Raw genomic sequence first — 23,367 nt, forward strand, 5'->3', positions numbered from 1 at the left:
GTTTTAATACTTAACGGTAAATGAAAAGACAAAGCTTGTCTAGTATTATAAGAATGCACTTGACAGTTCTTAACAAAATATTTCTTAAAAGTATCAGGAGACTGACCTTGTTTTATCATAAAAATAAAAATATTTTTTTTTTAAAAAAAGTTTAATTTTTTTTTATTGCTGTTTTGCCCAATATGTTTAAGTATTTTTTGTTGTTGAGTATTAGAGATTTTGCAGATATATTCTTTATACATACATTGTTTAGATTTACTTATATATTTCTACCTCTTTTATAGAATAGAAAATCCCTTTATTGTCCCACAATGGGCAAATTTACAGCAGTAGAAAGATTATCGAAAATGGTCACACAAATGTGGACATTAGAAAAATGTATAAGAATAAGATAATATGGAAGAATTAAAATATAAACAATAAAATACTGTAAAGTGTTTTAACAATATAAAACTGGAGAATAAATAACCAATATGCAGCTATGGACATTTTTACAGTAATGGATATTTGAAAATAGCAGCAACATCAGAGATGTGCAGAATGACAGCAGCAGGTTATTTAACTGACTAAGGTTTCTATCCTTGGAGGATGCAGCCCAGGTTTTCGAACAGAGCCTTATTTTAACATCGAGGGTGACCCGGATGTAGATGAAGGGGCGCATGCGCACTGAGCTGCTGGTAGGGATCGGGTAGCATTAGCAGCATTAGCTTAGCTTGTGTGTGGAGTCATTGTAGAGAGGCTGATAATCTGGGAGTGTTTGCAGTGAGAATGTCTTCAGTCCAGCTTCAAGGAGAGTTTATCACCGAGCAGTTAACTCCTGCTGAAGAAACATTCACGGAGTTTAAAGGGAGTTTGGTCAATTCGGAGGAAAAGATGGACGATCAACATCTACTGCTGGATTTCACCAGGATCCCCCAGATCATCTTACACCGGATAGGTAGGAAACACCTGATAGAAACGATTCCCTGATGATGCACACTGTGGATTTTAGCCTCATCTGATTGGAAAACTGCTTAGAGGAGATCAACATGCTAAGCTAAAGCTAACCTACGGTCGGCGGCCATCTTACTGCGGTCAGCTCGCTCACTTCCAGCATTGGGTTTTAATGACTGCGGTCAAGTTAGTAATTTTCTCCGGTTAAACCTCTTCTTCGCTCCGAGTTCACTGCAATCACAGAAAGCCGTCTCTACCATAGAGATAATATTAGAGTAGACCCCGCATTGACTGTCTCTGCGCAGACATTACGGGCGCCATCTTGCGGAGGTCATCCTGCTGCCCTAACCTGCTGCTTTAAGCAGAACAGTAGAAGGATGCCTCAGCACTGCAGCGGAGTTTAGTTTAAATCAACAGACTGTTGACATCAGGGCTGGAGGGAGAACTTCATGAAGGCATCAGAGCTTTGGAAGACATTACTAAATAAACAGCAGATATACACTACATAGAATAGAAACTCCCTTTGTTGGCCCACTGTGGGGAAATAGTGGAGTTACTGCAGCAACAGATTACAGCAACACTGCTCACACTATGTGGACCTTAGAAAGTTTATAAAGATAATAGAATAAGTGACAGAGTTATATATATATATATATATTTGTTAAGCAATTAAAATGAACCACAGCTGATCGAAGGGCTGTAAAGAAAATAAATAAATAGAACATAAATCAGATAAAACAAACGTAAACAAAAAGGTCAGAATAAATGTCCTCATTTCAGGCCTCAGATCTATCAAACACGTGTTTGATGGATGTGAATAATGGGAAATATTGTGGGAAACTGAAGTGTTGTGATCAAAAACCTCATTGTGAAAAAAAGCATCTGAGTCTGCAGAGTCCTGAAAGTTGGGATCCAGGAGGATCTGGAAGAATCTGGACTGTAAAACACTCCAACAGCTGGGATGATGTTTAAATCCATTAATTAGGATTACAGTACTTTAGATTGGGATTTCTAATGATCCTTCATTGCTTCATGTGGCTGTTATGACACTGCCATGGTCTGTAACCATGTTCAGAAAGTTACCTGTGATGTCAACAAACCCTCTGTCTGTCAATGGAGCCGCATTGTTTGATTTGCTTCCAGAGAAACTTTCAAGGTTTAGATTTACATGTAATTTGAAAGTACTTTGACTCACTAAAAGCCAGGCTTTTAGTTAGGAATATTTCATAGGGTTTAGGCTATAAAAAGCTAGCCTGACGTAGTCCGACTCAATTCTAGTCAGAATATGAGTCTGATACTGCTCCATAGAGCTGTGATTATGGGGCGTGTTTTGAACGAACCAGGAAAAAAAATGCCTCTGCACTCAATTGGATAGACCTACAACCAATAAGAGCAACGGAGTGCTTGACGTATGTTAAGCGAGGCATAGTTGTTGTCAACAAAAATCAAAGCGTGCAGTTGCACGCCTAGAATAAGAAGATGAGCCTTGATCGCGTTTCTCTGTTCCTCTTTTAAAATTAAATTGCTGTCGATATCTTCTAGAACAGACCTAATAGCAGAATCTACTCACCCAAACTCTCCAGCGGCAGCCATTATTGTTGTCACCCAAGCGTGCTTTGGTCACGTGGTTGATTACATTACTGTTGATCATCTGTCCATCATCGTATAAAGCCCGCTATATAAGTTTAGCAGATCAGCACCGGCAGCCTTTAGTTAATGGGCTGATCTTAACCAGCCTCCACTGGTATCTTTCACAGACCTGTTTGAGGACCTGAAGCCTCCACTAGGGCTGGGCGATATAGAAAAAAAGCTTATCGATAAAAAAAATGCATATTGATCGATATCGATAATTATTGAAAAGATTTGAAACCATATTTTATGTGCAGCTCTGCCTGGACATTTTATGATATTGCTAAATGATTTAATTTTAATAAAGAACACAAACACAGACTTCAAATTAAATCTTTATTTAACTTTATTAAATCTTTTTTTAACCATAACAGAATTGTTTTAAAGAAAAATAACTTAAGAGACCTGAGTTATGTTATTAAATACTGACAAAGAATAAACTAAAGTGACCAGAAAAGTGACCAAAATAAATATAACAAATAAATAAATGCCCCCCCCCCCCCCCCCCCCCCCCCCCCGCCGCCCCCGTTTCCTGCTTTAACCTGAGTTATTACTTTGAAGTTGCTGGCCCCTCAGCATTTTTATCTCAATTTTTAGAACTACGTGGGAAACTGCCCAGAACTGAAAATATATATATATTTTCCGAAGATTCCTCGGAGGAGAGCCGCGTCGGGGCCTACACAGCTCGTACTCCTGCGGGTGTGAGCGGCTGAGATGATAAAAAAAAAGTTGGTTTCGTTATCAGACTGGTTTTCACTGGTTCCCGACACATTTTCTAGATGACTGTGGTTTGTTTTTGGTCCGACTTGCCATGACCGAAATACTGCCAGACTGCCGAACTACAAAAACCCTTCTTTGAAACAATCTCCTTGCTGCGACATCTTCATGTGCTCTGTGTTGTGGTTTGAGAGGGCGGCGCTTGGTGACGGCGTGCCTGGGTCCGCGATTGTGATTGGTTGGGAGGAAGCAGTGACTAGCATAAACCTACATGCTAGGCTACAATGAGAAGGAAGGAAAACTGTGTTTCTTTTTTATCGAACTTTTATCGACCCTCTTTTTTTCTATTGCGCCACACGTCTATCGATCGATATATATCGTTATCGAATTATCGCCCAGCCCTAGCCTCCACATACAAGCAGTTAACAAGTCTTATATCTCTGGAAGTTCATCTGACTAATGAATAGCTGTTGGATCTTAAGATCTTCAGACTCAACACAGAAAACTGTTGTTTCCATGAAGGTAGATGAACATCTGTGAAGCTACGTCGGCTATACAGTTTGTTCAGAAACATTTTATTTCACTCTAAAACATTTTTTGATTCTGAAGGAGGAAAACAAAAATCAACAAAAAATAATTTTAAAACTGAATTTACAACCAGATTGTCTGTCCGGATAGACTCTACAGCTTTGATGATAAAAGTGGCTGACAGTAGAGCAGTGACTGGTCTTTTATAACCTGTGATTTTAACGTCACAGCTGCAGTGCATTCTGCAAGATTTAGGTCCACTCTGTTTATATCAGCATGAGGATGATTAAAGTGAGGTGTCCTTTCTTTAACCTACGATAGAAAGTCTTTCTGCTGTTTGTCTTTCAGACCGCCTTCAGGATTATGTTGGAAAAGAGGAGGATTTCTCTGACCAGCAGCTCTATGGACAGGAGAGGAATTCCAGTTTGGACCAAGAGGAACCAGAACCTCTGCAGATAAAAGAAGAGAAGAAAGAGCCAGAACATTCCTGGACAAAAGAGGAAACCATGGAGCTCAACATAAGTGAGCAGGAAGGGCAGCTTGTTCTGAAGAATGAAAGTGAAGATACAAGCGAGGAACCATTTCCATGTGTTACATGTGGAGAAAACATTCTAAAAAAAGAACATTTAAAGGTTCACATGAGAACTCACACAGGTGAGAAGATTTTTGAATGTCGTTCCTGTGGAAAAAGCTTCACTCAGAAATGCAATCTTAATATTCACATGAGAACTCACACAGGTGAGAAACCGTTCTCCTGTACAATTTGTGGCAAAAGTTTTACTGTAAAAAGTAGTTTGACAAAACACTTGAACACTCACTCAGATGAAAAACCGTTTCCCTGCAAGACTTGTGGAAAAAACTTCACTCAGAAATCTAATCTTGATAGACACATCCGAATTCACACAAGTGAGAAACCTTTCACCTGTACAGTTTGCGGCAAAGGCTTTACTGTAAAAAGTGGTTTAACCGAACACATGATAACTCACACTGGTGAGAAACCATTCATCTGCACAATGTGTGGTAATAGTTTTACTAGGAGAACTTCTTTAGTTCAGCACCTTAGAAGTCACACTGGTGGGAAGCCTTTCTCCTGTACAGTTTGTGGCAAAACATTTTCCGTAAAAAGTATTTTAACTGAACATCTCAGAATTCACACAGGTGAGAAGCCTTTCTCTTGTACTATTTGTAGCAAACTCTTTACTCAAAAAAGTAGTTTGGCTAGACACCTGACGACTCATGTGAGAACCATTTTTCATCCATGACACATGAAACTCATCTTATAAACAGATTTGTTGTTTCACATAAGAAGTTAAGCCCTAAAAATACCAAATCCAATTTTGCCTCTCATCAGGAAATCACGTCTGATGAAGTCATGGCATTTAGCGCTCATTGAGGCACAATCGTTAAGACTGCGCAGAAATTCAGCTGCACATTCAGATATTTTCCAGGAAAAGAGAGAAGCAGTTACAAAGTAAAAAAACACACCTACTTCTACAAAATAAAATATGTTAATCGCATCGGGAAAGAGTCAGTTTTAGAGTCACATGTTGTATATATAGCAAGCGAGAAAAACTAGCGCAAAAAAAATCTATGAAACATTAAAAAAAATAAAATAAATGTTTAGCCATGATCGCTCAGAAGGACAGAAAAAAGATAAAGTGTGATCCCCTTTGAGCCTCACAAAAACAAAGGACAGTAAAAAAACTAGGGGTGGGTAAGATAATTGAAGAATTGATGCATCGCAATTGTTACACGCAAAACTCATAATCGATGCAGGAGCTCCTCAGAATCGATTCACCTCCTGACCGTTGGGGGCGCTGTCGGTTTGGTTACCATTCTCAGCTAGTGCAGAGGCTGAATTAGACCACACAGCAGTCATGGCGAGCACCAGCAGAAGACCAGCTTTTAAGTCAGACGTTTGGGCTCTTTTTTTCCCCGTTGAAATCCGGAACTCAGGAAATCGAAAAAAGCAAGGTAGTCCGAAGCTGTGCCACACAGAATTAAAGTACTGCAGTAACATGACGAACCTGCGCAACCACTTCATCAGATACCATGCAGAGGTGCTACAAAAAAACCGAAGCACAGCCTGTCGACTCCAAACACACACAAATAATAATAATCATTTGTCTCTAAACTGCAGCCCATTTCTGCTCGCGCAGAGAAAATCACCAAGTCTGTGGCCGTGTTCATTTGCAAGGAGTTACGACTGTACAGTGTTGTTGAAAACGAGGGTTTCAAGAACATGTTAAAGACACTCGAACCGCGCTACACAATACCAACTCGTAAACACATGACAGAAGTTGCTGTGCTGGCACTGTACACTGAGGTGAAGACGGCTGTGTTGGAGTCGCTAAAGGCTGCTGAAAGAGTCGCGCTGACGTGCGATGGCTGGACTTCGAGAGCGACCGACCCCTACATAACCATCACTTCTCATTCCATATCAAATGAGTGAGAATTAGTTTCAAATGGGCTTCAGACCAGGCCGCTTCACGGAAGTCACACAGGGAGCAACATAGCGAACATGTTGATGGAGGCAACAAACGAATGGGGCATAACCGGAAAAGTAGCCGCCGTTGTCACAGGTAATGCTGCCAACATGCTAGTTGCTGTTGATATCACTGAGCTATTACATGTTGGCTGCTTTGCCCATGTGCTCACCTTGGCGTCCCAGGCTGCTCTTAAAACTCCTGCAGTCACACAGCTTCAAAAATCAGCATTGGATCGAAACAGATTTGATCGAATCGCAACAGCAATAATCCAAATTGAATTGAATCCTGAGGGTTCCTAACAATACCCAGCCCTAAAAAAAAAACGCAGTTTATCTCCGTCTTCAAGGAAAAACTTAGACAGAAACAGATATATAATATAGTGATGCCCATTGGGCCTCAAAAAAAAAAAAAAACAAAGTGCTGGTAATTGTATCATTCTCCACTCTATGGAAAAAAGAGTGAGAAAAAAAATGTGATAAACTTCACAGATCTTTGAGAATCAGCTCTTACTGCCTCATTCACTTAGAAACTGTCCCACGGCATTGACTGCTGTCTTTTCTTTACAAAGGGTTCCCATTATGTTTTTATACCGGCCTATTAAAATCCTGTTCTGGTTTGAGATGCTGCACACACTCATTAGCTGGAATTTTGCTTTATAGCTGACCGGTCATTTACCGTATTTTCACGACCATAAGGCGCACCGTACTAAAAGGCGCAGTCTCAGTTATGTGTGTCATTTCTGTATTTAACACACACATAAGGCGCACCGGACTATAGGGCGCAGGTTTTATATACCGTTACATGTCCTCTACTACGTTTAAATACATCTACTGCGTATTTAAAAATAGAGCGGGAGCAAAACTGAGTATGTTTGTGATTTATTCAAGTATTTATTACAAAGTATTAATCAAACCCATCAAAGTCATCATCCTCTGTTTCTGAATTAAACAGCTGCGCTAAATCAGACATGCCAATTTCCCCTTCTTCGCTGTCAGAGTCACTTTCCGTGCCGTGCGGCTCCTCAGAAATAATGCCGGCTTTTGCGAAAGCTTGAACAACAGAGCCAGCAGACATGTTAACCCAAGCATCTACAATCCATCCGCAAACAGTGGCGTAACTTGCCCGGCGCTGCCTTCCACTTTTCGTGAAAATGTGGTCTCCGTCTGTCATCCATCGCTCCCACGCCGCTCGCAGCCTTACTTTGAACGGCCGGTTCACACCGATGTCCAGGGTTCGTACGGGTGCTGGAAATCCTTTAAAATGCTTGAATTTTGACGTTGTGTTTTCAAGGTTTGAAAAGTGCTTATATTTTGGATGAAATGCTTGAAAATGCTTGAAATTGTAACTATTTCTTTCGCAACAAATCCCTATCTAACTGAATCGTGTGTTTATTAAATGGAGAAATAAAATGTTGGCGAGCCCAAAAATGAAACCTGCCCGTTATGTGTGACTGCGATCAGCCAGTCTATTTCGATGTGTGACTCTGTCCCCATTAAACCACTGCTGCACCATGCTGGGAGGATGTCGTTTCAATGAACGTTGGCTGCAAGATGAATAATACAAATTATGGATTAGACTGAGACAAACCCCACAAGTTGCCTCTTGTAAAGTCTGCAAAAAAGATGTGCAGCTGTTCACAATGGGCGAGTCTGCGCTCTCGAGTCACATGAAGAGTAAGTCAGAGACTTTTTAAGTAAGCCAACTGAAGTAGCCTGGTACACTTTAACATTAGCGCCTATTTGTTTACGCTAGTAACTGCTAGCAAGGAATTCACAGGCTAAGTTACTGAGTGACTGAGAGTACTGTGTGATAATGTAATGTTAGTAATGCAGTGTTTCCCGCAGCACTAACTCACTCTATCGCCTCGCCAACGTTCCAAAAAAGAAAAAACGAAGTTTTAATTCATTGCCAGGCCCAGACCTTAAAACTACGGAGCCCCCTAGGGGACATGTGGATTTTTTTTTTCTTTTGCGTTCCCTCGCAAAAGTATTGCTTTACCTCGCAAAACCTTTTGCGTGAGAACGAAAAACCTTACTTCGGTCAAGTTAGAAAGATATTCACAGATTCGGACTTCCAGGATCAATAACTCTCATTGTTGAAACACAAATGGCGCCTCTTTCATGTCCTGATAGCACAGACTACATATTACAAGAATCAAAAAGCGTTATTTTCAAGAAAAACGAGCCGTTCTCCGAGCTGGATGTATTACATTGATCTCTATGCACAGGCAGCGGCCAGGCGAGTGGTTAGGGACCGTCTGCAAATGGTAAAACAACAGCAAAATGTTGAAAATAAAAATCAATAACTCCACTGTCATAAAGTGCAGAGACTCCATAATCACCACACACACCAATGGGCTCTTGATGATCGCACTACAACAGCTACTTTTTTCTTTTTTTTTTAGAATTTTTTTTGTTATTATTAACCATTAATATCATCCTATTTTAATCAATAGCTCTGTGATTATACAGTGCAGACACTCAAAAATCATCAAACAGACCGAGAGACTCCTGATGATCATACTACAACAGCCGTTTTTGAAAAAGACAGTTGCTTATTTTTTAGATTTTATTTATCGTTATTAAACATTAATATCATCCTGTTTTGATCAATTGCTCTGTGTTTATACAGTGCAGACACTCAAAAATCGCCACACAAACCAAGGAACTTCTGGTGATCATACTACAACAGCTGTTTTGGAAAAAATACCCCTTTTTATAACTTTTTGTGAATGAAGTACACAGAGTTGCTAGGCAGATGGGAGTTATTTATGAAGTAAAATAGGATGATATTAATGGTTAATAATAACAAAAAAATTCTAAAAAAAAAAAGTAAAGGTATATTTTTCCAAAGCAGCTGTTGTAGTGCGATCACCAAGAGCCCATTGGTGTGTTTGGTGATTTTGGAGTCTCTGCACTTTCTGGCAGTGGAGTTATTGATTTTTATTTGCAACGTTTTGCTGTTGTTTTACCATTTGCAGACGGTCCCTAACCACTCGCCTGGCCGCTGCCTGTGCATAGAGATCAATGTAATACATCCAGCTCGGAGAACGGCTCGTTTTTCTCGAAAATAACGCTTTTTGATTCTTGTAGTATGTAGTCTGTGCTATCAGGACATGAAAGATGCGTCATTTGTGTTTCAACAACGAGAGTTATTGATCCTGGAAGTCTGAATCTGTGAATATCTTTGTAACTTGACCGAAGTAAGGTTTTGCTTTCCTTATAAAACAGCATTGATAACTCTACGGCGGATAATACTGAATTGTGACACCCACTGGTTGGTTATATTACTACGCCATGGCAGAGGAGTAATTTTCTTTGATCATCCGAGTAATAATTTTGACTATGTATTGGTATGTAATTTACGGTGGTGTAAGGTGCTGGAAAAAGTTTTAAAATGGATCTTGAAAGTGCTTGAAAAGTGCTTGATTTTGACTTTGGAAAAGGTGTATGAACCCTGGATGTCAAGCGGTTCAAGTTCCTTTGTCAGACCTCCCGGAATAACAGCAAGCACAGCGTTCATTTGTTTCACCATGTTTTTCACATCAGCTGTGAGATGGGCACGCATGGAGACACAGATTAACAGAGATGGTGATGAGTGGAAAAACCCACCTGGTCTCCTTAAATACACCTCCCTCAGCCATGCTTTCATCATCTCCTCAATGAGGAGTTCTGCATAAAGCACATACCTGTTCTTTTATACACAATCCACGCCCACACTTCCCCCTTTAACGTTCTCATGGTGGTCTCAACAACGTCCGCAGTAACAACACTCATAGGGTGCACTGCACTATAGGGCGCGCCGCACATTTTAAAGGGAAAAAAATATGTTTATATGCGCCATATAGTCACGAAAATACAGCAGTCCAAATAGTTTTAACTTGTGTGAAACAGAGAGAAAACATCTGCACAGATCAGCCCGCCCTTCTAGTCAGAGTCTCTCTTCGCAGTCAGTAGTTCGCAACCGGTGTGACCCGGCCTTATGATGGCACAAGAATAAACAGTAGAGACCTTTTCTGTGTTTTATTCCTTCACCTCATTAAACGATAGACTCCCAGGTTAAAGGCTTTTTCAGGACTACTCGATTGAAATGTTTTGTATTGACTTATTTTCTGGGATGAATGTTTTTCAAGAATGTAATTACTTCCAGATTGATGTACAGAGCAGAAATATAAACCTCATGGGTTCTAAAACTTTATTTGGTTTAAAATAAGTTACCATCTTTCTCCATTTTTTTTTCTCTATTTTATGACAACCTAAAGCTGTAATATAAATGGTTTAATGGCATTAAAATGTTCAGAGGATGATAAAGAAACGGGTCTAAATATTTTCTTTGTGGTCATTGGTTGCTGAATTTAATTATGTCCGATTTAGTTTAAACAGACAGATTTGTTCATGTTGGCTCTTAAAAAGAAAGTTGGAGCGGGCGAGTAGGGGTTGAAAGAAAATGTGAATACAGGAGAGACCAATAAAACTCATGTTGAATCATCACTCTTTATGATTCCTTTGGTATTCGGAGGTTGGACCTTCTAAAATCCAATCCAAGAAGTTGCTTGTATAATCCCCAGATCTAAGACCTCTACAACCTGAATATCAGAGGTTCCTAACCAACCATTTATCTTTCACATAAATTGTAAAAACTTTCACAATTGTCATGCTCTAAACATCACATGATCCAGTTTAGCATTAGAAATTAAGATCTCAGACTTCCTAGTTGATTTAGTGTTAAATACAGATATACTCATTGCTATGGGGGTCAGATAGGACAGGTTTGAGAGGAAAAACTGTTATTTCATCAACGTCAATGTCAGAACAATGCCCAAAGTATGAAGATGAGAATGAATATATCTGGACATACACATTTTCTGTAAGACAATATTAATGGCTATATTTAAGCTATCACCTTTAATGTCAGCAAGAATGTTAAAATCCCAGCCTATAACAAACCTGTCAGTATTTAACACTATTTCAACCTGGAGAGACTCACACAGAGAAAAGATGCAATTCAAAAGGTTTTATTGACATGAAAAAAGTGAGCTCTGTGGCACTGGGGCCCCGGCAGAGGACAGATGCTGCATTCGCTTGATTGGTTAATTGAGGAAAAGGAGTTTTCTTCGTCCTAAGACACTGGTGGTGGACTAAACTGGATGATTAGAAAGAATAGTCTAGAGAGTGTGAGAAAGAAGGAGATCTTGAAAAATGATTGGCTTAGGAGGAGCTGCGGTCCCAATACTGATTGGTTGAAGGTTAACGGTTGGATATTAGCTGGTGCTCCAAGTGAGGCTGATAAAGAGTCTTCCACATTGAATTTTCATTTAAGCTTCAAGTCGTTATTCTTCTTCCAGATTGACGAGTCTGACCAGCGCCGAGAGCTGGAGTTGAACTCGGCTCTAAGGACCAGATGATGAGAATCTGATCAGAGGAAATCTGCTTCAGATCAACCAAATCAAACTAGTGTGAAAACTGAAAGTAAAATTACTTTAAAGGGATAGTTCGGTATTTTTGACATGAATCTCTATGGCATCCCCATCACCAGCGGCATGCAATCACACTGACTTACCCCTGGCAGCGTCCTGTGAGCAGAGTTATCGTCCAGTTTTGGTCAAGCCAAAAGTAGTCCGGCAGGTTTTTAGGAACAGCGAAATAAAACTTTTCTCTTCCCAAAACATTATGTGTTCAAAAGAGCGATATTTTTGCATCCCAAAAAGATTGTAGTGGGAAAAAGTCACACGTTGTTATCAATTGGTCCTATTTTCTCTCTGTTCGTATCAGTGCGCGCCGTCATTCAGACAGCGAGCCCAACAACAGCCATGTCTCCCTCCGCGGCGGAAGGAGACATGGCTGTTGTTGGGCTCGCTGTCTGAATGACGGCGCGCACTGATACGAACAGAGAGAAAATAGGACCAATTGATAACAACGTGTGACTTTTTCCCACTACAATCTTTTTGGGATGCAAAAATATCACTCTTTTGAACACATAATGTTTTGGGAAGAGAAAAGTTTTATTTCGCTGTTCCTAAAAACCTGCCGGACTACTTTTGGCTTGACCAAAACTGGACGATAACTCTGCTCACAGGACGCTGCCAGGGGTAAGTCAGTGTGATTGCATGCCGCTGGTGATGGGGATGCCATAGAGATTCATGTCAAAAATACCGAACTATCGCTTTAAAGTCGCAGAATTAGATTTTTATTCCTTAGAAAAATGGTGGCGTCATCAGCCAGTTGGCTGCTGATAGGTTCTTTATCAACTATGGTGGAACTATTGGAAACATGGGTTGTAAGAATTCTTGTTGAAATAGAGATGGTGAATCTGGGATGTAGCCAAAGCGCATTTTAATAGAGCTTTTCTATTGGAGTATAACGTTTTGACAGCATTACAAACAAACTCTCGAAAACCAAACTTTTCCATAGAATGAAAAAAAAGTTTATTTTCCATTGTTTTAAAAACCTTACAGAAATCTAGTAAGAGAACAAAGCCATCATCGGGTACTGAATTAGTCTGACGCTTTTAGAGATGCGTCTGTGTCTCATTAAGCCTAAGTGTGTTTCTTCAGTAACGGAAGCCATGTAACAGGACACCATGTGACAAGAGGCCATGTGACCGGACGCTATGTGAAAGGACGCCATATTTTGTGGGAAAATTTATATCTTTCTCTCATTATATATTAATATTCATATTTACTCACTATAAAAGTTTTCACTCAGTCTTTTTCTCTCTCAAGGCCACACCATTCCCTGCAGAATGTTGTTTGTAGACCAGACATAGCTTCTTCCCATAACAATCCAGATTCTTTCTCAAGGTTTATTCATAACATGTTACTGTTAAGCAAAGTGTGTGTAATTTGTTATGACTCTGACGGCTTTCGATTGTTGTAACTAGGGGGGAACGAACCCTGCCCAGATCAGAACAGAGCAGAATGCTGTGCCATGATGACTGTTCTCTCTTTGCAAAGATATTAATAAATGTGCCGACTGAGTGAAATCCATCGATCTCCGTTTATTTAGCTAGGATGAATAGTTGAATATTTTTCCCACGACAATTTGGCGTTGTCAAGGCAGTTCTCTTTGACTGATTTTTTCTGAGGACAGCGATTGTCAGAAGTGTCAGGTACCACCTGGAGGAAGCAGTCTTCCAGCCTCAATACCCGTTAGAAGGTTAAGGGAGTGAGGACTTCTGGCATCGAGGTCCCTGGAGGTCAGCAGGAGGATCAAAACCAACCATTTTTTTGAGACGGTGAGATGAATCTTTTGTCGGCACAATTTAGATTAGATTTCAAAAACTAAATCACAAAACAACAGGTTGTTTACAGATTTAAAGATAATTAGAAATCAAATACTGGAAAATTTGTTCAAACAAAGTCCTCTTCTTCTTCATTAAAATTATAATCTAGCAAGAAACTTATTAATAGGTTAATCATTTTTAATGCACTAAAATTAGTATAATACTAAAGATTATACATATGAAATAACAGATAATTTTCCTTTTTGGGGAGCAGAAAGGCAGTTCAGGGTTTTGTTCCACCTGGGAACCAAAAGACCTCGCATAGGAACGTGAGGCTCTCTCCAAGGGTGAGAGGAAGGTTGTAGGTGCCACCAGAAGGCATTTAATTTTACTGAGACGTCGGTAATCTAGAGTGGGATCCCCCCCAGTTATCCAGGTTGGCACCATAGGGTTGGTGTGTATCGAGCAGAGTTAAATTACCTGTAGATAATGGGAAAGGTTTTGCAGTTCTACAGTATGGTGGTAGAACAAAAGGCAAGGTTCCAGGGAATTGTCAACTGCCCAAGGAGAAATTTTTGATCAATTGCAAAGAAAGTAGGGTTCTTTTAATGTTGCAATAAACAAAAATGTTAAAGATAAGATAAACAAATATCATGAGAAGTTAGAGGCTAAAAAGAAGGTAAGGTAAGAAATTTACAGATTTTGACAAAAAAAAAAAAAAAATGGAAAAAGAAAAAAGAGAAGAAAAACTGTTTAAAATGATGGATGGTTAAAAGGAGAGTTCAAAGAAACTCTCAGCTTCAAAAAGAAATGGGTTAAAATAAGAAGTAAAAAAAAAGAGTGTTTAAACCTTATACCGTATTTTCACGACTATAAGGCGCACTTAAACGTCTTTTTTTCCCCTCAAAATGTGCGGTGCGCCCTATGGTGCGGTGCGCCCTATGGTGCGGTGCGCCCTATGTGTGTTGTAACTGCGACTTTTGAGACCACCTCATTGAGGAGATGATGAAAGAATGGCTGAATGTAAGGAGACCAGCTGTTTTTTTTCCACTCATCACCATTAATCTGTAACTCCATTCGTGCCCATCTCACAGCTGATGTGAAAAACATGGGGAAACAAATTAACCCTGTGCTCGCTGTTCAACCGCTCGACATCGGTGTGAACCGGACCCAGCAGGTGCAGCAGAAGCAGCGAGTTTACATGCAAAGTCAATGGTTGACGCGCGTATAGACGCAGCAAAAGGTCCTGCAGCGCGTTTTGAGCCGCAGGTGCAGAACGTCGGGATCGTTTAAGCATCTGACGCACCGCCAACGCGCTGCTGCTGCTCCAGATGGAAAATTTTAAGTTTTGCTGCTGGACGCGCCGCATCAACCAATCAGAGAAGCTGATCTGGGAGCTGACAGCGAGACAGACACATCGCTCTGATGAAAGAGGAGATGATGAAAGCGTGGCTGAGGGAGGTGTAGCCTATGTGAGGAGACCAGGTGTTTTTTTCCACGCATCACCATCTCTGCGTGCCCATCTCACAGCCGATGTGGAAAAAAAAGGTGAATCAATGAACGCTGTGCTCGCCGTTATCCCGGGGGTCTGACAAAGGAACTTCAACCGCCCAACATCGGTGTGAAGGGCCCGTTCAAAGTAAGGCTGCGAGCGGCGTGGGAGCGATGGATGACAGACGGAGACCACAGTTTCAGGATAAGTGGAAGGCAGCGCCGGGCAAGTTACGCCACCGTTTGCGGATGGATTGTAGATGCTTGGACTAACGTGTCTGCTGGCTCTGTTGTTCAAGCTTTCGCAAAAGCCGGCATTATTTCTGAGGAGCTGCGCTGCACGGAAAGTGACTCTGACAGCGAAGAAGGGGAAACTGGCATGTCTGATTTAGCGCAGCTGTTTAATTCAGAAACAGAGGATGATGACTTTGATGGGTTTGATTAATACTTTGTAATAAATACTTGAATAAAGCACAATCATACTCAGTTTTGCTCCCGCTCTATTTTTCTACCTGAAAACTTAATTCAACAACAGCAGGCTCTGGGCCGCGGCGCATCCGGACTCACCTCGGCAGGTTTTTTTTCATCTAAATCATCTAAATCTTTTTAAGTGAGAAAGTCTACCTGAAAATTTAATCATTGCAGTCAGTTCATCCAGATTATTATCCTGCCTATGTTTTAAGTTAATTTATGCGTCAATAAACGAAGAAGAAGGGGAAACTGGCATGTCGGATTTAGCGCAGCTGTTTAATTCAGAAACAGAGGATGATGACTTTGAGGGGTTTGATTAATACTCTGTAATAAATACTTGAATAAAGCACAATCATACTCAGTTTTGCTCCCGCTCTATTTTTCTACCTGAAAACTTAATTCAACAGCAGGTCCTGGGCCGCGGCGCATCCGGACTCACCTCGGCAGGTGTTTTTTCATCTAAATAATTTAAATCTTTTTAAGTGAGAAAGTCCACCTGAAAATTTAATCATTGCAGTCAGTTCATCCAGATTATTATCCTGCCTATGTTTTAAGTTAATTTATGCGTCAATAAATTGTATCAGAGGAGTAATCACAGCCCTGTGTCATCAGCGATGTGTCTCTCACGGCCAGCTCCCACGTTTGAAAAATACTTTGTAATAAATACACCTTGCAGCTTTATTTGCTGTGATCAGTGGGAATAAAGTAGTTTTAATATGTTTTTAAGTGGGAAAATCCACCTGAGAGGACATGTACCTGTATATAAAAAACGCGCCCTATAGTCCGGTGCGCCTTATGTGTGTGTTAAATACAGAAATGGGACACATAACTGAGACTGCGCCTTTTAGTACGGTGCGCCTTATGTGTGTGTTAAATACAGAAATGGGACACATAACTGAGAGTGCGCCTTTTAGTCCGGTGCGCCTTATGGTCGTGAAAATACGGTACTAAACATATTTACACTGTATTACATATTAAACTTACACTAAACTAAGTTATAATAATGAATTTTAATTTCAATGGTGCTTTTAAAGAAACAAAACTCTCTCAATTTTTACAGGAAGTTAATAACTCATAGCTAAAAATAAAAAACTATTAAATTATTACAGAAAAAAAAAGTAAGTAGGGCATAAAATAAGGTCAAATTAAAAGTTTAAAAACTGAAAAAACTTAAAATAGAATAAAATAGAGGAATTAACCTAAAATGAAATAAAGAAAACATACAAAATTAAATAGAGAAAAATAAGGTTGATGATAAAAACAAAATTTGAGAAAATTAGATAAGAAAAGTTTGTGACGAGAGGGAAACGTGACTTAAAGTGACTGAAGGATGAAGTGGGGTGACTGACGAGACGACATTCCTTTCCTGAAAAGGCTTCTTCTTTTATATGGTAAAGATGAACAACTTTATTTTATTATTATTATTCATTTGAAACATTGAAACTCCTTAAACTAATCACTGTTTTGTTTTTTTTTTTACTCCCTGCCCTTCAAACATGGACTCCCTGATCGGAGCCGCTCAGAATTCAGACCTGGAGGAGATGCACCCCTCCCATCAGCCCGCCGGAGAAAGGCAGCCTGCTTCAAGCATCAATCTCCCCCCACCCCCCAAGGCACACACACCGTCACAGCAACTGGATGGAAATGATGGGTTAAAATATGGGGATTTTCATCTGCTCTGAACCCCTGACCCTAATAGCTCACCTGAGCTGCAACCTGCTTCACAATGTGTGTGTGTGTGCAAAAAACCATGAGGACAGAGACACTGGGGAATTTCTTTTTTGTGGGGAAACTAGGAGGAGGTGCACCAACATGAGGCTTTCCTTCTCTGCGGTGCTAAATTATTTTTTAATTATTTGTTTTTGTTTGAGAAGTGGCTGACCTTTTTGGACTGAGGTGGGGGGGCTCCAGGACTGAAACCGCCTGTTGGCAGCAATGAGTAAAAGGGTAAAGTGATTGATTATATATTTTATTTTCCATTTCCATAGACCTCAAACTATGCAAGAAAAGCTTGATAACTTTCTCTTATTAGATTCCTTTCTGCATCTTGCAATGAAGAAAACAGACTGACTTCCGTGACATGACTTTATCTATGGGAAAATGTCTAATGAGGGTGATGATGTACAGCCTGGTTGGCTTTCACTAAAGATGAATATTTTAGAGTCAGTATAATCATTTCTGATGAAATTATAACCAACCTTAAATATCTAAACCAAAAATTATCTTTTTAAAAGAGAAAAACTCAGCAGCAACTGTCTTTTCCTATGTCGGCTTCAGGACTGGAAAACAAAACGTTATTTATCAGGCCTGTGGTTGTTTAAAAACAGGACGGGTCTCGTTTTGTTCATTTCCTGCTGTCACCATGTTCCATAATGTTATGGACGGACCTGGAGATGAAAACTGAGGCAAATCCAGAGAGAGAAAAGGGTCCAAACATGGTCTGACACAGTAGTTGTGAAATGCGCACAGGTTTTAGTCACAAACCAAATTCTCTATTTCCACAGCAGCCACTCGGAGAGATTAGCTTCATCTCTTCATGATTTTGTGGTATGTTGCTTTGTCCCTGTGCCATGAATGTCTGAGGTTCTGACCAAGACAGAGAAAAGGTGACGGTTGCTCTGACTTATGAAAATGTAAACAAAACAGCAACTTATAGAGGAAAAAGAATGAATAATATAATCCAATAGGATAAAATCTAAACTTATGTGTCAGTTTAATCTGAATTAGATTTCACTAAATAACGAAAACTAAGAGAATTAGATTTTCCTTTCCTCCAGAAAATTATTAATACACATGTATATCACTTAAAACATATGATCAATGAAATCAGCGATTTTCATCCCTTAAGTGTTTAAAATAAATGTTACCCTACAGATCACTAAATATATGGGATGTAGTTTGGAAAAACGCAACTAAAATATATAAAAGCTATGAGTTTATTAACTAAAATGGCAGATTTGCAAAAAATAAATAATTAATTCCTGAAAGATTTGAATCAAAGTGGCATGTTTTTCTGAGAGTGAAATAATATGAATAATAATTTTTGGCACATTTAAAAAGAAGTATGTTTACAAGAGAATGAAACCTAAAACCTACTTATTGGATTTAAATCTAGGATGATAAAAAACAAAAAAACATCCTTACTTTCAGAATTAGGATTGAAATAGCACCTGACATAAAGTTATAAATGGTTAATAATGCTTTCTACTGGGACTGGGACATGAAAGGCGATTAGGAGTTTTCACCTGAGAACCCAAAAGACCCCCCCCTTTATCTACACATATAGATTTATTTACCTTTAAAGTTTAATCTAAATCTTAATTAATTAGCAAAATAACTAGTATAAAAATGAATTAGGCTGATTAAATTTGCTTTTAAATTATTGAAAATTTATTAAGAAGTAAATATATCTTAAGCTGATCTGTAATAACTATACAAATATATTAAACCTACACTACCGTTCAAAAGTTTGGGGTCACATTGAAATGTCCTTATTTTTGAAGGAAAAGCGCTGTACTTTTCAATGAAGATAACTTTAAACTAGTCTTAACTTTAAAGAAATACACTCTATACATTGCTAATGTGGTAAATAACTATTCTAGCTGCAAATGTCTGGTTTTTGGTGCAATATCTACATAGGTGTATAGAGACCCATTTCCAGCAACCATCACTCCAGTGTTCTACTGGTACAATGTGTTTGCTCATTGGCTCAGAAGGCTAATTGATGATTAGAAAACCCTTGTGCAATCATGTTCACACATCTGAAAACAGTTTAGCTCGTTACAGAAGCTACAAAACTGACCTTCCTTTGAGCAGATTGAGTTTCTGGAGCATCACATTTGCGGGGTCAATTAAATGCTCAAAATGGCCAGAAACAGAGAACTTTCATTTGAAACTCGACAGTCTATTGTTGTTCTTAGAAATGAAGGCTATTCCATGCGAGAAATTGCTAAGAAATTGAAGATTTCCCACAACGGTGTGTACTACTCCCTTCAGAGGACAGCACAAACAGACTCTAACCAGAGAAGAAAAAGAAGTGGGAGGCCGCGTTGCACAACTGAGCAAGAAGACAAGTACATTAGCGTCTCTAGTTTGAGAAACAGACGCCTCACAGGTCCCCAACTGGCATCTTCATTAAATAGTACCTGCAAAACACCAGTGTCAACATCTACAGTGAAGAGGCAGCTGCAGGATTCTGGGCTTCAGGACAGAGTGGCAAAGAAAAAGCCATATCTGAGACTGGCCAATAAAAGAAAAAGATTAAGATGGGCAAAAGAACACAGACATTGGACAGAGGATGACTGGAAAAAAGTGGTGTGGACGCATGAATCCAAGTTTGAGGTGTTTGGATCAGAATGAACAACGTTTGTGAGACAGAACAAATGAAAAGATGCTGGAAGAATGCCTGACGCCATCTGTTAAGCATGGTGGAGGTAATGTGATGGTCTGGGGTTGCTTTGGTGCTGGTAAGGTGGGAGATTTGTACAGTGTAAAAGTGATTCTGAATAAGGAAGGCTATTACTCCATTCAATTTCATCCTACAACAGTACAATGACCCTAAACACACCTCCAAATTGTGCAAGAACTTTTTAGAGCAGAAGCAGGCAGCTGGTATTCTATTGGTGGGGACAGTGATTGTCCTCCATGTTATGAATGCTGGCGTACCATAAAGAATAAATGATGAACAGTTTAGTTTGTGCCTTCAAGTCGTTGCCCATAGGAAGACGTTACTTGGATATAACCTAACGGAATATCTTCAGAACGGCTCCATTGAGCTTGACGCAGATATTTTTGATTTATGCTCAACTTTGAAGCGTGGTCTGCGAAACGTTATTATTCCACGCCACAACGTAGGAGGTACAATCATGAACTAGTTGTGGGTCTAGATACAGCTGAGGCAGCGAGGAAGTGGGGGCAAGTTTGTCCGACAAAAGAGGGACATGAGGGCAAAAATGCTAGAAGGTGAAAAAAGGGTCTCAGCGTGCAACTCGCTCTTCTAACTGGTCCAACTTCACCAATTGTTTTTTTCGCAATTGTAGTCATATAAAGAAAAAAAACAAGCCGGCAAGCGGATGTAGATTTGACCAATCAGAGGCCTCCTGTCTGCGGCACCGTCTGTGGTCACCTACAATTTGGGAGAGGTGCAGCAGAGTGTCTGCGGAGGGGGCGGGGACGTCTTTGCATTCACTGCGTCACCTACACAGACTACCTAGTTTTGAAGTATAAATCAGCCTTTAGGGTCCTTCACAGTGACGCACAGTTGCTTTACTGTGGACTGAAAAGTCAAATAGGAGGAGCCTGAGCTGCATGAATCTTTGCATGAGAGTAACAGGGAAAAGATTGAACTTGTGTTTCGAGATTGAAGCCAATATTTGTTCTGCAGAATAATGCAATAAAATGTAATATATGTTAAATTAACCCTGTCTTTCTTTGCATTACCCATATTGTGTCTTAAGAAGAGGGGCATTATGTATTTTTACAATATTTTTGAATCTTTCTCTACTTATTGTGTCTAGAGTTGGAGTCAGAAAAGGTTGAGAATCTAGCTCTGTAATGAGGTCAGCGAAGACAGTGTGCTAGATAAAAAGCTGGATCAGAGCAGAATGGGATGGTGCTCAGGCTTTCTGGAATGCACCTCCCTTTTATTTTGGCCTTCTGTGTTAAATGTGTGTGCATAACCTCATTTGGGGATTATCCATAGTGTCACAGTGGAGCTAGTGCTCCAGCAGTCTTTGGGCAAAAGGTGCAGTAAAACCTGAACAGTTCAGAAAACGAAAGCTAAAAAATATTTTTAACATTTCTTTAATAAAGAAATGTTTAAAATATTTTTTTGATTTGATTCCCGGCCCGGGGTCTTTCTGCATGGAGTTTACATGTTGTCCCTGTGCATGCGGGGTTCTCTCTGGGTACTCCGGCTTCCTCCCACAGTCCAAAAACATGACTGTTAGGGTAGTTGGCCTCTCTAAATTCTCCTTTGTTGAACTGTAAAGTGCCTTGAGATGACTTGTGTTGTGACTTGATGCTATATAAATAAACTGAATTGAACTGAATTTATATGTAGTTAGATCAACACACAGATCAAAGTGAAGTGTACTTTTTTAACCTACAACAGAAAGTGTTTCTGCTGTTTGTCTTTCTAGACCATCTACAGGATTATGTTGGAAAAGAGGAGGATTTCTCTGACCAGCAGCTCTATGAACAAGAGAGGAATTCCAGTTCGGGCCAAGAGGAACCAGAACCTCTGCAGATAAAAGAAGAGCAGAAAGAACCAGAACATCCCTGGACAAAAGAGGAAACCATGGAGCTCCCCATAAGTGAGCAGGAAGAGCAGCTTGTTCTGAAGCAAGAGACAGAAGTTACAGGAGAGAAACCTTCCCCATGTTTAAAATTTGGAAAAGACTTTTTTTTTTAAAGAACCTTTAATTGTTCACATGAGAACCCACACACATAAGAAGATTTATAAATGTCCTTCCTGTGGAAAAATGTTCACAAAAAAATCTGATCTTGATAGACACATTAGAAGTCACACAGGTGAGAAGCCTTTTTCCTGTACCATTTGTAACAAGAATTTTACTGAAAAGGGAAATTTGACTATTCACATGAGAATTCACACTGGTGAGAAGCCTTTTTCCTGCACGATTTGTGGCAAACGTTTTACTTTAAAACATTGTTTGACTGGACATATGAGAATTCACACTGGTGAGAAGCCTTTTGAATGTCTATCCTGTGGAAAAATGTTCACAAAAAAATCTGATCTTGACAGACACATTAGAAGTCACACAGGTGAGAAGCCTTTTTCCTGTACCATTTGTAACAAGAATTTTACTGAAAAGGGAAATTTGACTATTCACATGAAAATTCACACTGGTGAAAAGCCATTTCCCTGCACGATTTGTGGCAAACGTTTTAGTGTTAAACATTATTTGACTGGACACATGAAAATTCACACTGGTGAGAAGATTTATGGATGTCTGTCCTGTGGAAAAATGTTCACAAAGAAATCTGACCTTGTTAGACACATCAGAACTCACACCGGTGAGAGGCCTTTTTCCTGTACCATTTGTAACAAGAATTTTACTGGAAAAAGTAGTTTGACTAAACACAGTAGAATTCACACAGGTGAGAAGCCTTTTTCCTGTACCATTTGTAACAAGAATTTTACTGGAAAAAGTAGTTTGACTAAACACAGTAGAATTCACACAGGTGAGAAGCCTTTTTCCTGCACGATTTGTGGCAAACGTTTTACTTTAAAACATTGTTTGACTGGACATATGAGAATTCACACTGGTGAGAAGCCTTTTTCCTGTACCATTTGTAAAAAAAAATTTGCTATAAAAGGTAATTTGACTGCTCACATGAGAATTCACACCGGTGAGAAGCCTTTTTCCTGTACCATTTGTAAAAAAAATTTTGCTAAAAAAGGAAATTTGACTATTCACATGAGAATTCACACCGGTGAGAAGCCTTTTTCCTGCAAGATTTGTGGCAAACGTTTTACTTTAAAACATTGTTTGACTGGACATATGAGAATTCACACTGGTGAGAAGCCTTTTTCCTGCAAGATTTGTGGCAAACGTTTTACTTTAAAACATTGTTTGACTGGACATATGAGAACTCACACAGGTGAGAAGCCTTTTTCCTGCAAGATTTGAGGCAACCGTTTTACTCTAAAAAGGTAATTTGACTAGAGAGACACGTGAGAATTCACACGGATGAGAGGCTGTTTTCCTGAATGATTTAAAACAAAGGTTTTAAACAAGAGGGTAATTTGAGTAGTTAGATTACAGTATTCATGTATGATGTGGAATGATTTATATTTAAAAATAAATTGCAATACATAAGTCATAGCAGTTAGTGGTCACAGGAATTAACAGTTGAGGCGTTTTCT

The 23,367-nt window shown here is 39.6% G+C and overlaps 1 protein-coding gene across 1 annotated transcript; it reads left to right on the top strand.

Moving 5' to 3' along the window:
• Positions 1–874: 874 nt before the first annotated feature.
• Positions 875–23,131, top strand: LOC119780482 (gastrula zinc finger protein XlCGF57.1-like). The gene is made up of 3 exons (XM_038280545.1): positions 875–937; positions 21,620–22,346; positions 22,431–23,131. The coding sequence occupies exons 2-3, from the start codon at positions 21,911–21,913 to the stop codon at positions 23,129–23,131; spliced, it is 1,137 nt and encodes a 378-aa protein (XP_038136473.1). The 5' UTR covers positions 875–937; positions 21,620–21,910.
• The last annotated feature ends 236 nt before the right edge of the window (positions 23,132–23,367 follow it).

The sequence above is a fragment of the Cyprinodon tularosa genome, unplaced genomic scaffold, assembly GCF_016077235.1.
Source record: "Cyprinodon tularosa strain WSP-4 unplaced genomic scaffold, ASM1607723v1 ctg1605, whole genome shotgun sequence".
In the NCBI taxonomy this organism is placed as follows: Eukaryota; Metazoa; Chordata; class Actinopteri; order Cyprinodontiformes; family Cyprinodontidae; genus Cyprinodon; species Cyprinodon tularosa.